Source organism: Eptatretus burgeri, chromosome 6 (genome assembly GCF_056783735.1).
Source record: "Eptatretus burgeri isolate ZD-2024b chromosome 6, Ebu_testis_v1, whole genome shotgun sequence".
NCBI lineage: Eukaryota > Metazoa > Chordata > Myxini > Myxiniformes > Myxinidae > Eptatretus > Eptatretus burgeri.
The window spans coordinates 73,386,886-73,399,864 of record NC_140966.1 but is presented as its reverse complement, the minus strand read 5'-3'; the positions used below and the strand labels follow the sequence as shown (position 1 = coordinate 73,399,864).

General features: G+C 43.3%; 1 protein-coding gene across 3 annotated transcripts in view; it reads left to right on the top strand.

The window, feature by feature from the left end:
• Positions 1-703: 703 nt before the first annotated feature.
• C9orf72 (C9orf72-SMCR8 complex subunit) overlaps positions 704-12,979 on the top strand; it is a 50,544-nt gene continuing 38,268 nt past the window's right edge. The window contains exons 1-2 of one of the 3 annotated variants that reach the window (XM_085885634.1): positions 704-951; positions 8,102-8,837. In XM_085885634.1, the coding sequence (XP_085741760.1) occupies positions 8,672-8,837 (166 nt within the window). In that variant the 5' untranslated portion in view covers positions 704-951; positions 8,102-8,671. The remainder of the gene's footprint in view (positions 952-8,101; positions 8,838-12,979) is intronic. The other 2 variants (XM_085885631.1, XM_085885633.1) reach the window with 2 other exon arrangements.

Below are 12,979 nucleotides of genomic sequence, written 5' to 3'. Positions count from 1 at the left end.
ACATTTTTATTCCTCTCGTCCCTAATAAAGCGTTTGTCAAATCAAACGGAGACATACTGACATATATATGATCAGCCGTGTTCATTTTTTAACATTATAAATGGACATTTTCATCGTATTACACATCCTTTCGATCATGTAAACGGGACATCAGGCCGCTTTGATATTCGTCATGTGTGATTCATTCACGCCATTCCTCTTGTTTTCTGTTTTTACGTCTTTCCCGATCACAAGTCCGTATGTGTAATTGCTCCGAGGACGAGTTAACGTCCGAAACGGCAGTTTCTCCTCACTCCCGACGGTGTTAGCATTCCTCGATCAACGTGTCCTGAGCCTTCACTATTTTCAGACGACACTTTTTCCATTCCACGGTGAAAAATGGTTGGATTTTTACGTCAGGAATTGGCGCAATGGGTTATTCCACTCACTGTGGCCTGTTTAGTGTTTACACGGATAATAATTATTCATTGGAGACTGTATGAGTTTCGCATTCCAACCCTCCCCCCCCCCCCCTGTTTGGCAGCACGAGATCTGCAATCGATGAGCGGACCGTGATGGCACCTCGAGCTGCAACGCCCTGGATTGGGAATAAATCAGTGCCAACCGCGCGGCGGAAATGACGTCATTTAAAGGGAATGCGCGGGCTCGGGTGCGCGGCGGAAATGACGTCATTTAAAGGGAACGCTCGGGATCGGGTGCGCGGCGGAAATGACGTCATTTAAAGGGAACGCTCGGGATCGGGCGCGCAGTTGGCTCCCCGTGCTTCCGTGTTTTTTGCAGCGTCACAATCCGCCTCGTGTCGGAAATCTGTGCCTTGTTCTCGAGTGTTTCCCGAACGGCGTCTCGCTGCGACCACTGAGGGAGGAAATCCGTACGTATCGTTCAGCGTTTGGCGCTTCGTGGTCTTTCTGAACGGCGGTGGACGCGATCACTGCTGATGCCTCTCAGTTTGTACGTGAAAGTCGCCGTTTGCTCGTTTAAACATGTTTACCATTGTATTTTTTTATTCACGATCTCAACGCGTTTCTTCGAAAGTAAACAAACACCACGTGTGTTGGTTCATGATGTTTGCCCGTTGAGGTATATCATGGGTGCAGGAAATGAAGGGGGGGGGTACCAATGGGGCCTCGATGATGCAGGGAGGGATGCTATTGTGCGATATAATGGTTATTGTTCTTTTTTTTTTTAAATTATATATATTTATTCTCACTGAAACGAGGTGACGTGGAATAAGAATGCAATGACTTTAGATTGGGGGCACTGCAAGGGGCCACAGTGGGACACAATAAGAATGAACGAGCAGGAGTGGAGGAAACACGGTATCATGCAAGTAAGAGGGTTGGTTAAGCAGGGTTAATGGGATTAGAAAGGATCGCTGTTTGGGAGGGAGGGAGGGTGGCAGGAGCAAATCCAGGAATTGGGTTGGGGGGGGGGGTGCGGGGGGCTTCCAAATAACAGAAAATCTAAGTCATATGAACGTTATGAAAACTTTATTGCATCTTTCAAATAAATGCACATTCACATATTCTTTGATATGCATGTATTGTTGTGCAAAAAGATCTAAAAGTTAATTAATTTAATATTTAAATGCATAACTAAAAATAAAATAGCTTGAATTCAATAAACTTCAAGTTTCAATCTTAAATATCATGACTAATGAGACCTACCTGAGTGATGGTAGTGCCTATATGACGTACTAGCAACTATATGACATACCAGAAGGAGTTCTGGGTGACAAGGGAACCCCTGGGTTTGCCGCTGTAATGGTAAATTTTTTTTTGTTGGGGGTGGGGGGGGTTCCGGGCAACCAGGAAACCCCCCTGGATTTGCCACTGGGTGGGGGACATGGGTGAAGAGGGGTGAGGAGTGGGTGGCACTGAGACCACAGTCGGACACAATAAGAATGAACGAGCAGGAGTGGAGTGGAGTGGAGGAAACATAGTATCCTGCAAGTAAGAGGGTTGGTTAAGCAGGGTTAATGGGAGATGAAAGCATTACTGTTTTGGAGGGGGGGAGATGGGTGAAGAGGGGTAACAGTGGGTGAATAGTTGGTTGGAACATGACATGGTTAATGCACAGCCTGCTTGAATCACTGGAGGGAAGAGCGTTATTGAACATCCTCTGTACGGCGGTTCTACACGTGGAAGAAAAGAAGGAACTAAGAGTGCCTGGAAAGCCTGGATTTTTTTGGAGTTTAACCATAAAGGGGTTACTGGAAGAATGTGCGTCATTGAGGAGCTAGAGAGACGCAGAAGGAGCTAAACCAGGAAAGAGTTGGTTAAAAAAAAAAAACAGAAAAGTCACCAACCTACCTGTGATGTGAGACAAACAGGTGTGATTCTAAGACCTCCTTTTTGAGATGTCAATAATGTTGAGATCTTTTGATTCCACAGAATCCCAGAGGAGCTGCTGTGTCTTGTGAGGGCCCAAGCCCAGAGGGAGCACTGTAGTCCATTGAGCTCTGATGAAGGTCTTGTCGACTTTGAGTTTTGTTTGTTTGTTTTTTTTTCCAAAGAATTAATTTGAATGACAGATTGTCCAATCTGTGGTTGGCTTTGGAGTCCACCTTGACTATCTGATAAGCCGGAGATAGGTCGTGGCTGATGTTGAGGCTTCGAAGTTAATGAGACTGAACCTTTTCCAGTGTCTGACCAGGGAAATGGGTGGGTTCGTTCGACAATCCTTCCAGACCTATAGGGTGAGGCTGAGCGATTTCTCTGGATTGAAAGAGATGTTCATTTTGTCAGACCAGTGTCTGACCATTTCAAGAGCAGCGGAGAGAGGCACAGTTTCTATTTACTTATTGGTGAGATTGGGCACTGTGCAGCACTGTGTGTATAAATCTGCATAAAATAAAAGAGGGTTTCCAGAGCATTAAAGAAGTCGTTTTAAGTAGAGGAGGAACAGGATTGGTCCCACGGTACTACCTTGAAATCTAGCCTCAATTGGAAGAGGGGAGGGGATGGTTCCAACGATAGCCACATATTGTTGTGCATAGTTACGTGACCTGAACGGAATCTAAACTGGTAGTCAGAGTTTGATAGATGGAATCAACGGAACATCGATTTGAAGTATGCTCACCGCGATGAAAAGCATCAGGCTGTTTTAAAAGAAGAAAGACTTGATGTCTGTTGGAGTTATGATTGAATACCCGATTTTGCTTGGAGTTAAAAGTTAGCTTGCTGATCTGCAGTTGAGAAGATCTCATTTTGTTTTGCACCATTCAGTTGGAAAAATGATTTCAAAATCATCTACCTTGAAATAAATGAATATCGTGTGTTTTGCAGCAGCACTGTTCATTCAAGAAAAAGTAACGGGCAAACAACACCAGAAGAGGTGGAAAAAAAACAAAAAAACAAAACAAAAAAACCAGGCCCGACAAATACAAGCCAAATCCCACGGTGGAAGCAGAGATTAGAGACACAAAGAGAGCAACTGAGCAGGGAAGTCGGTCAGATAGATACAACAGTTCAGGAAAGGGAACAGAAGCCCAAATCTTCCAAAAAAAAAAAAAATCCAAAGAATAATAACCAAATACAAAATCGAAGAGTGAAGACCTCGATTGCTTGGGTGCTGAAAACAAGCTCAAACTAGAAATGATAGCAAGGAAGATAAAAACAAAAACTATGAGGAAACAAACAACAGGAGAAATCAAAACCACATGTTTGAGAGTAACCCGAAGAGATTCTTCCGCAAATTAGGGAAACAAAAGCAGAATGTGTCACAACTCCTCCTGACAAAGAAAAGCTGGAAAAATTCTGGAAAGGAATGTTTGAAGATAAAATGAAACATAACAAGGAAGCAGAATGGATCCCAGACTTGGAAAAGAGGAAGCAACATCTAGAGGAAATGCCCCTAGTGATTATTATCAATGAAGAAAAAATTAGAAAACAACTTCAAAGAATGCCAAACTTTAAAAGCACAGGCCGAGATGGCATTCCAAATCTCTGGCTAAAACAACTTGATGCTCTCCACAATGACGATGTCAGGACATTAAATGAACTGATCCTATGAGGAAAAGCAAGTGGATGAGTGGCTCGTATAAGGAAACACATTTCTCATCCCAAAATCTGAAAAAACCCAACTTCCTCACAAATACCGGCCAATAACATGCCGACCGACAACACACAAACTTCGAACAGGAATCATTACAGAAATGATGTACCATCACCGAACCCAACAAGGAGGTTTGGAGGCAGAACAAAAGGGATGTAAGAGAGGTTGTTATGGAAAAATTGACCACCTACTACTGAACAAGGCTGCTCTTAAAAATCGCAAAATGCAGAGAACCAAATTGTCCAGCGCCTGGATGGACTATAAGAAAACTTTCAACAGTGTCCCACATTCGTTGGTGATAAAATGCATGCAAATATACAACATCAATCCCCAAATAATCAAACTGATTGAGAAAGCAGTAGAGCTCTGGAATACCACATTGACATTACAGCACTCAGAAGGAAATATCGAAATACCAGATGTGAAGATACAGTGTGGGATCGTCCAAGGAGACAGTCAAGAGTTTGTTGATGAGGTTACTCAGTGGGTCCAGAGCCAGACAAAACAAGAGGGGGAACAAAACAAGAGGGAAAACATACAGCCCTCTTGTTTTGTCTGGCTCTGGACCCACTGAGTAACCTCATCAACAAACTAGAAGGGCACTCGGGAGAGCGCATACCTCCGCCACATCATGCCTGATTAACGAGAACATATTGGGCCCAATACATTTTTGAAACATCTTGCTGTATATCGTTTTTGGCTCTATCTCTCAATGGTGAAGAATCACTTTAAAAATAAATAATTCTCGTATTCAGATCCGAATTCGGATCTTCACCAAAATTTAATCAATTCTTCCTTGTCGCATACACAATATGTCCACCAAGTTTCGTCCGAATCCATCCACAACTTTTTGAGATGTGCTGTATATCATTTTTGGCCGAATCTCTCATTGGTGAATAATCACTTTAAAAATTGTTGTAGTCGGAGCCAGATCCAGATCTTCATGAAAATCTAATCGGTTCGTCCTTGTCACAACACCCAACCTGCCCACCAAATTTTGTCCAAATCCATCCACAACTTTTTGAGATATCCTGCACACAAACAGACAGATAGGGGTGAAAACATAACCTCCTTCACCTTCGGTGGTGGAGGTCACAGGAACACGGATATACCATAACAACCAACAGAAGAACATCCAAAGAAACAGAAAAAGTGACACATCTACTGTGCATGGATGATTTAAAGGTTCGCACCGAATGACGAAATATTGACCGAACAGCTAAAACTTGTATTGTAAAATGATTCTCTGAGAATATTCAAATGGGATTAGGATGAGATAAGTGTGCCAAGTGCACATTTATACCAGGTAAACCAACAAATATAGACAACATAAAAATTTACCTTGAAACAACAATACAGCAGTTATAAAACGAAGCATCATACAAATACATCGGAGTAGAAGAAGGCCACCAAATATGTCACCAACAAATGCACAAAACAATAGCCAAAAAATACCTATGTAGAACAAAGCAGATCCTGAAAATGTACCTCTCCCCAAGAAACAAAATCAAAGCTATTAACCAACTCGCAGTACCAGTGTTCCATTACAGCTATGGAAAAACAAAGTGGTCCAAATGAGAAATCAATATTAGACATCAAAACAAGAAAACTCCTTACCATCCACAAAATGTTCCACAAAACCAGTGCATCCTGAGAATGTACCTGCCGAGACGAGAGTGAGGGAGCAGCCTGATGGAACTCAACCAGGTGCACAGAGTGACGAGTGTAAGACTAGCCGAGTCTGTGAAATTATCAACAGACTATCGGATTCAATTTGTAAACAAACGTGAACACAACAAACCTGAAAAAGTATCCCTAACTCACTTTGCAAGGAATTTCCAAAAACAGGTGTGAATAGAAGATACCGCACAGGAAAATGAAACCGCTTCAAATACAGCCCTAACAATTGCAAAAGAGACAAAATAAATAAATAAAAAGAAATATCAACAAATATACACCAACAACTGGGAGAAAGACAAAAGAGCAGGAAAATACAAAAAATAATTGGACCAAGGTTGGGATCGACAAAGAAGGTTTATTGGAATGGATAAGAAGAGGTCAGCTCCACTGGGACGGAAAACAAATAATGAATGCCCATGATTAAGGACATGACACCAATGGATTTAAAAAGATGGTGCGGTTGAGCCAGACAGACAAGTGGAGATTCTGCAAGACGGAACCAGAAAGTACTGGTCACCTGCTTTCGGGATGCAAATTATCAGAACAACTGATAATTGATAAACAATTTAAAGATAACAGTTAAAGATAACAACTGATAAATTAGCGATTATCAGAACAACTTTATACACAACGGAACAACAAAATATGCAAAGTGATTCGTTGGCACATCTGTAAAAATTTCAACATCCCAGTTCCAGAAAACTCATGGAAACATGAACCAAGGGCAATCATTGAAAATATGGACATCATGCTCACGTACGACCTGATGATCCCATTGAGCGTGAACATAGAAAACAAAGCATTGTGACCGGACATAGCACTCAGGAAGAAAAAGGAAAAGACTGCAGTGTTGATTTAGATATCAGTATGGTTCCCAGCAATTTTGGCTTAAATAACACAGAAATCAAGAAAATGACCAGATACCAGGACCTCAAAAATGATATCAAGAGATCTTAGAAGTTGAAGAGCATCAAAATTGCACCACCAGTGATAATTGGAGCAACAGGAATAATAAAGAAGAACCTCACTGAGATTTTGAAAACCATCCCAAGGAATATTACTACAAACGAACTACAATTGGACGTAGGCTGGGATCCTGAAAAGAGCTCTCGGAACAAAACTATGAGAACAACAAAGCTGAATAGCTTGGTCCATGAACTGTGATCTCTTACTGAAGTGAAGGTTGATACTTTGAATCCGAGGAGGACTTCTTTCCATCTCCTCAAACATGCAAATGGAAAAATGCCTCGTTTGCATTAATACGTTGTTTTGAAAATCCCATATTGCAGAATAATTGGCTATCAGTATTGGAAGTGTGAAAACAATAATTCTCACCTAAAATTGAATAATCCCTTGACAATGTGGCCACCAAAAGAGGTCTTCAACCATCCACCAGACCTTAAAGGACCTAGGTATTCCAGTGAAGTTCTAAATCGTCCTTCATACAGTCCAGACATATTACCGGTAAATTTCATCTCTTTGGACCACTCAAGGAATGTCTGGGTCACATCAAGTTTATAAATGATGAAGACATTGAAGTTTATAAATGATGAAGACATTGAAGTTTATAAATGATGAAGACATTGTCCTCAAAGCACGACTCCAGTCATTGATGGCACAAGTATTATGTGTCGCAGGGGAATACCTCGAAAATGTAGATGAAGCTTCATCAGGATCCCAATACTTATTTTGACTTTTCTATCTGGAATACATAGTCCATGTCAACCTTGCAACACTTTCCAACTTCCCAAAGTGATAAATAGTATCACTATTTATTTATAATGTTTTACAAACAAGATGTCAGCAAAGATTTTGTGACCTTTTTACTTTGTCGTCGGGTGACTTTTCTGAACAAACACTGTCCTAGTTGAAGAAGTCGTGTTTCTGGATTATTTATCAGTTATGCCTTACACATAGTCATGAGGCAGAAACTCGTGGCAAAGCAATGGTTAGCGAGAGGAAGCCAATTTGTGCCAGGTTGTGTGCTTTGAAAGGAAATTTGCTGACAGGCCGTGGTGAAAGAGGGAAGTTTGCCCAATATGCTGCACGTTTCGCTCTTGCGCATCATTTCCTCAATATCAAGTGTGTCCCTTGTGATTATTAATCACGTGCACTTATTTACCAATTCTTCAGTGGAGAACAGTGCAAGTTGTAATTCTGCCAGCCTGCGTGTCGATAATTAATAAATATTTGCCATTCATATTATTTTTGATTCTGCATGTGAAATGTAATGATTTCCGAGTTACTGCAGAAAGGGCGCATTAGCCTCTCACGTGATGCACTGTCAACTGTTATTCCTTGTTAATTATGAACAGAAGTAATTGCTTATATTTAATTATTTGTCTTTGTTGTTCTTGTTCGCCAGAATTCCTATTGTGCCGTTCATGTCCTGCCATTGATATGTTGCTCCGATGGATTCCTGCGTCAAGACCATGTACTCGGCATGCTCGACATAGTTGAAAGAGCGTACGCACAGACCTTGTATGGTTTTGGGTGTTTTTTTTTTCTTCTTCTGGGAGTAGGAAGAATCATGGTGAAAGAAAGAAGGGCTTTTCGAAGATAAATATAATGCTGTTTGAGAATTGGCTTTGAAAGTAATAAAGTTGAAAATATAAATTTCTGTGCAAAAATCTGTAGCTCCTGGTAGCTGAGGGTTGTGGTTGGGTGGGGATAGGGGTGGGGGAAAGGCAAGAGGAAGAAGAGAAGAAGAGGAGGTTTTAGGTGGGAGTTATAATGGGGAATGTGTTGGCACAACGTTGGAAAGGAATAAAAATGAAGAAGTAGGAGGATTTCCCAACAGATTAGTGTGTGTTAGCCGAAACCTGATTTGAAATGCATGAGGTTTTTGAATCTATGGCAATGGTGAGTTTAGGAAGCTGATGTTAGACCAGGCCAGAATTGGCCTAAAAGGCAGCAGACACGTTTTGGGCCAGGCATGAGTGTGTGGGAAGCCCTATGCTCGTCCGAGGCTGCTGTTCCAAACGTCACGCTTTTGGAGGAGACCGATCCAGAATTTTCTGGAAATTGCCCTCTGAAGGCTGCCACGCTGACACATTGGGACAACATCCTGGGCCCTCGTGTTGAACACCTTTGGTTGAGAGGTACAGTCATTATCAAAGTTTGGTTTATCTCTTTATCATTCCAAGTAATTGCCCCCACCCCCTCCTCCCCCCTTCCTTGTTGTTTGCTCTCCAAGCACATGAACATGTGCATGTGTTGTGCAATATTTTGGTTTTAAATACGTTTTTCCTCACTTTTCATTTCTATTTTGCAAGCACATATACAGATGTACTTCACTTGGTATATCCATCCATTCATCCATTTATCGGAACCATACTATGTGCAGAGCATTGGTGCTGCCTAAGCAGTCTCCTTGGTTATTGGGCACAATTCTGGACAGCTCGCCACTCCGACACAGTATACCAGCAAGCTGGCACTCATTTTGCTGACCTCGGAAGGATTACGGGCAGAGTCAACCCCACCTGGTATTAATTCAACAGCCAATGGGGATTTGAACTCAGGATACTTGGTATATGCAGTGATTATATTGGGGTTTTTTTTATCATCATGACTAAATCCTGCTTGGGAGCTTACCAAACTGTGGTCTCAATGCTGAAATGTCACATGATAATGAAACCAATCTAGAGCCAGTCAGTGCTGTAACTTGTTCCTCGAATAATAGCTGAGAGACTGCATGAGATGGGACAAGCTTGTTTGTTCGTTTCCATGACACGTGTGCAACAGAGCAGATTCACAATTTGCAAACAATGGGGTATGTTTTTCTTTTGGCTTCAGTCGCGTAACAAATCACATCCATCTGAGCTTCAACACCTCTGTTCTTACTAAACCACTCGCCCTCATTCCATCCCACTCGTTGTGACACCTCATTCCAAGCATTGAGTGAGTCATTACTGTGTGACTCATTTCACTCGATCATGAATTCAACCAGAGCTCTCGGTACCCTTTTTCTTCACTGTCTCTCCTAATTTCCATTATATGCAAGTTGGTTGCAGCATGATGCATTACTTCTCACCATATTTGTTACCGACACTTTTCTGCTCATCGTTTGAATTTGATGACTATACTAAAGCCCCAACAGTGGCCTACCAACATGTCATCAGTGGTGCACATTCTGGCCTGTTTGGATTTCCAAAAGGAATATACGAATGGTGTAGGAGGAAAAATATGGATGTTAAATGTTCATAGCATGCATGCAGGTGGCTATGAGGTTGTGCGTGATGGTGTGGAAGGAGGGAAGGAAGAAACTGTTGTTGTGTGATTATAGTGGTGGCAAAAGAGGCTAGAAGCAAGCCAGGCAATTTCCTTCATCTTCCCATGTTTATTCATCCGTGCATTCTTCGTCTGTCATTTTCGAACACCATCTTGTTTTCATCAACCCATTCCTGCCAGGGTGCAGCCGTTTTAATGACACTTCCATCAGCTTTCTGTTTCTGGAATTCCTTTCTAATTGTGCAATTATCTTCTCCTTGCATCCCTCTCACAAGGCAATAATTACCTGTCATTTCAACAACACACAAAGCCGATCGCCAACCTGCATCCGTGGGACATTTCCTTTTGCACCGTATTTTAAGCTGACTATGATCCGTCCCGCGGACGGTAATTAACTTTCAGCAGTTTCATTTTCCAACATCGATTTGCAATTGTTGGCTTTATGCTGTTTTCTTTCACGGGGATTCGTTCACATCCATGTTGGCGTTTGTATTGATCACATCCACTCAAAGCAACCATCACACTCTTCTCCCTCCAAGCCTCCCTCTCACCTTTCTCAAAAACTCCCCCCTCACCTTTCTCCCTCAACTCTCCCCACTCCCCCTGTCCCACCATTCACCCCCCTTCCTCCCCCTTCTCAAAGTTGCCCCCCTCTCATCCACAAAGCTGCCTCCTTCCCCTGCCCTCTCACCTCCATATCAGCACTGCACCTCCTCAAATCCTCAACTTCCTTCTGCCCCCCTCTCCCCCAGCACCAAAGAGCCTTTTCTCCTCATCCGGCCCCCTCCCCAAGCTATTCTGCAATCCCCCACACTCATTGAACAACTCTCCTTACCTCTCTCCCCTCCTCCCTTGTCCTACTCTCCCCCTCCCTTCCCATCCCTTGCACCCAAAGCCTCCTCCCTCCCTCTTCATTAACAGTGTGGACCTCAAATATTTGGAGCCTTCGCTCCAACCTTACAGATCTTTCCATACAGGTTGCCACTGACAAACCAGAAATAATCTGCTTAACAGAAACTTTCCTCCCTCAAGACTTCTCCGACTCTAAAGTATCACTCCTTGGTTACTCCCTCCCTCCTAAGGTATGATAGAATTGAGCCTCGTCCTGGTGGAGGAGTTGCTCTCTTCATCAAAGACTCCATTCCTCACTCTCCATGCACTGCCTTCACTCCCCCACACCCCCAGGAATAACTCTGACTAAGGCTTCCCCTCCACTCCCACATCATGTTTATATGTGTACTGTACCGTCCACCTAACAGTAATGACTCCATTTTCACCTCACTATCCGAAAACATGGACCAGATTCTATCTTCTCATCCAAACTCTCTCTTCCTCATATGTGGCGACTTCAATTGTCATCATGCCAGTTGGCTAGGTGTGGGTACCTCTCTCACCTGTCATGGCACTTCTGCAAAAGCTTTCTGCGACTCATTGGGACTGACTCAATCGGTCAATTTCCCAACCCGGATCTCAACCAACAGTACTCCATCTCTTCTGGATCTGATTTTGACAAATTTCCCTGAAAATATCTGCTGTTCTTCCTTTGCTCCAATCGGTTCTTCTGACCACGTCCTTGTCAAAGTGGACATCTCTGACTATTATCAGAGAACCTTCTCGGCACCGTCGAGTCTGGCATTTCAATCAAGCCGACTGGCAGGGTCTCCAAGCAGCCATCAAACTTTGAGACTGGTCTCCCATCGCTACTTTCTCCAACATCAACTCATCCTGGGAATTCTTTCAAAGAGACTTGGTCTTCCTCGTACACAGATTTATCCTGTCTCGTCTTCAGTTGTCCTCCTCCCGCCCATGGTTTACTGAAGGTTGTGGTGACGCAGTTGTCCTGAAACAAACCCAACTGCGGGTAAACTCAAACCCAAACCCAACTGCGGGTAATCTCAGTTCCTTCCATAAATCTCGGTACAAGTGTGTATCTACCCTCAGGAGAGCCAGAAAAGAACATCTTTCTAAGCTCAAGTCTGAACTCTCAAACCTCTCTCCCTCCTCCAAATCCTGGTGGTATCTAATCAAATCTGTTTCTGGTGTATGTTCCCCCTCCATCCCCTCCCTTACCTCAAATGGCCGCACTGCTGATACCGAACGTGAAAAGGCTGAATGCCGAAACTCGGTGTTTGCAGCTAAATATTGTGTCCATAACCCATCACTTTCTGTATCCACCTTACCCAGTCGCACCCAACTGTCCCTGAACTTTGTGTCCTTTTCTTCTCACAAAGTGAAGAGCTTGCTGTCAAACCTCGACTCAGATTCTGCAACCGGTCCAGATGGTATCAGCTCACGTGTCCTAAAAACCTGCTCCTCTGCACTTGCTCACCCTCTCTCTGTTCCACTCACCCTCTCATTTGCTCAAGGTCATCTGCCATCTGCTTGGAAATCAGCAAACATTACTGCCCTGCATAAAAAGGTGCAAAAACAGATCCCTGCAACTACAGACCAATCTGCCTTCTCCCAATCATCAGCAAGGTTATGGAATCCATCATCGCTTCAGACATTAAATATTTACTCTTCTCCAATGGCTTTATTACCGATCATCAATTTGGTTTCAGACCAGGTCACTCTACCCTGGATATGCTGCTTCTGCAGAAGCCCCAACAATTGATGGAGGTCCTCAATGCCAGACATGAAATCAGAGCCATATCCCGAGACATATCACGTGCTTTTGACACAGTCTGGCACCCTGCCCTGCTCACCAAACTCTCGTCTTATGGTATCCAAGGCCATCTCCACTCATGGCTCGCAGACTTCCTCTCCTGTCGCAGTCAACGAGTGGCCCTAAATGGAGTTCTGTCATCCCCTCTTCCTGTCCAGGCTGGAGTTCCTCAAGGTAGCGCTCTGGGCCCTGTTCTTTTTCTGGTTTTCATCAACGATCTCTCCGACTCTGGAAAATTCTCTTTATCTCTTTGCTGATGACTCCACCCTCTGTTGTGCCATCTGTCATCCCTCAGACCGGCAAGCAGCAGCTTCTTCGCTCACTGCAGATCTGGATAAAATCACAAAC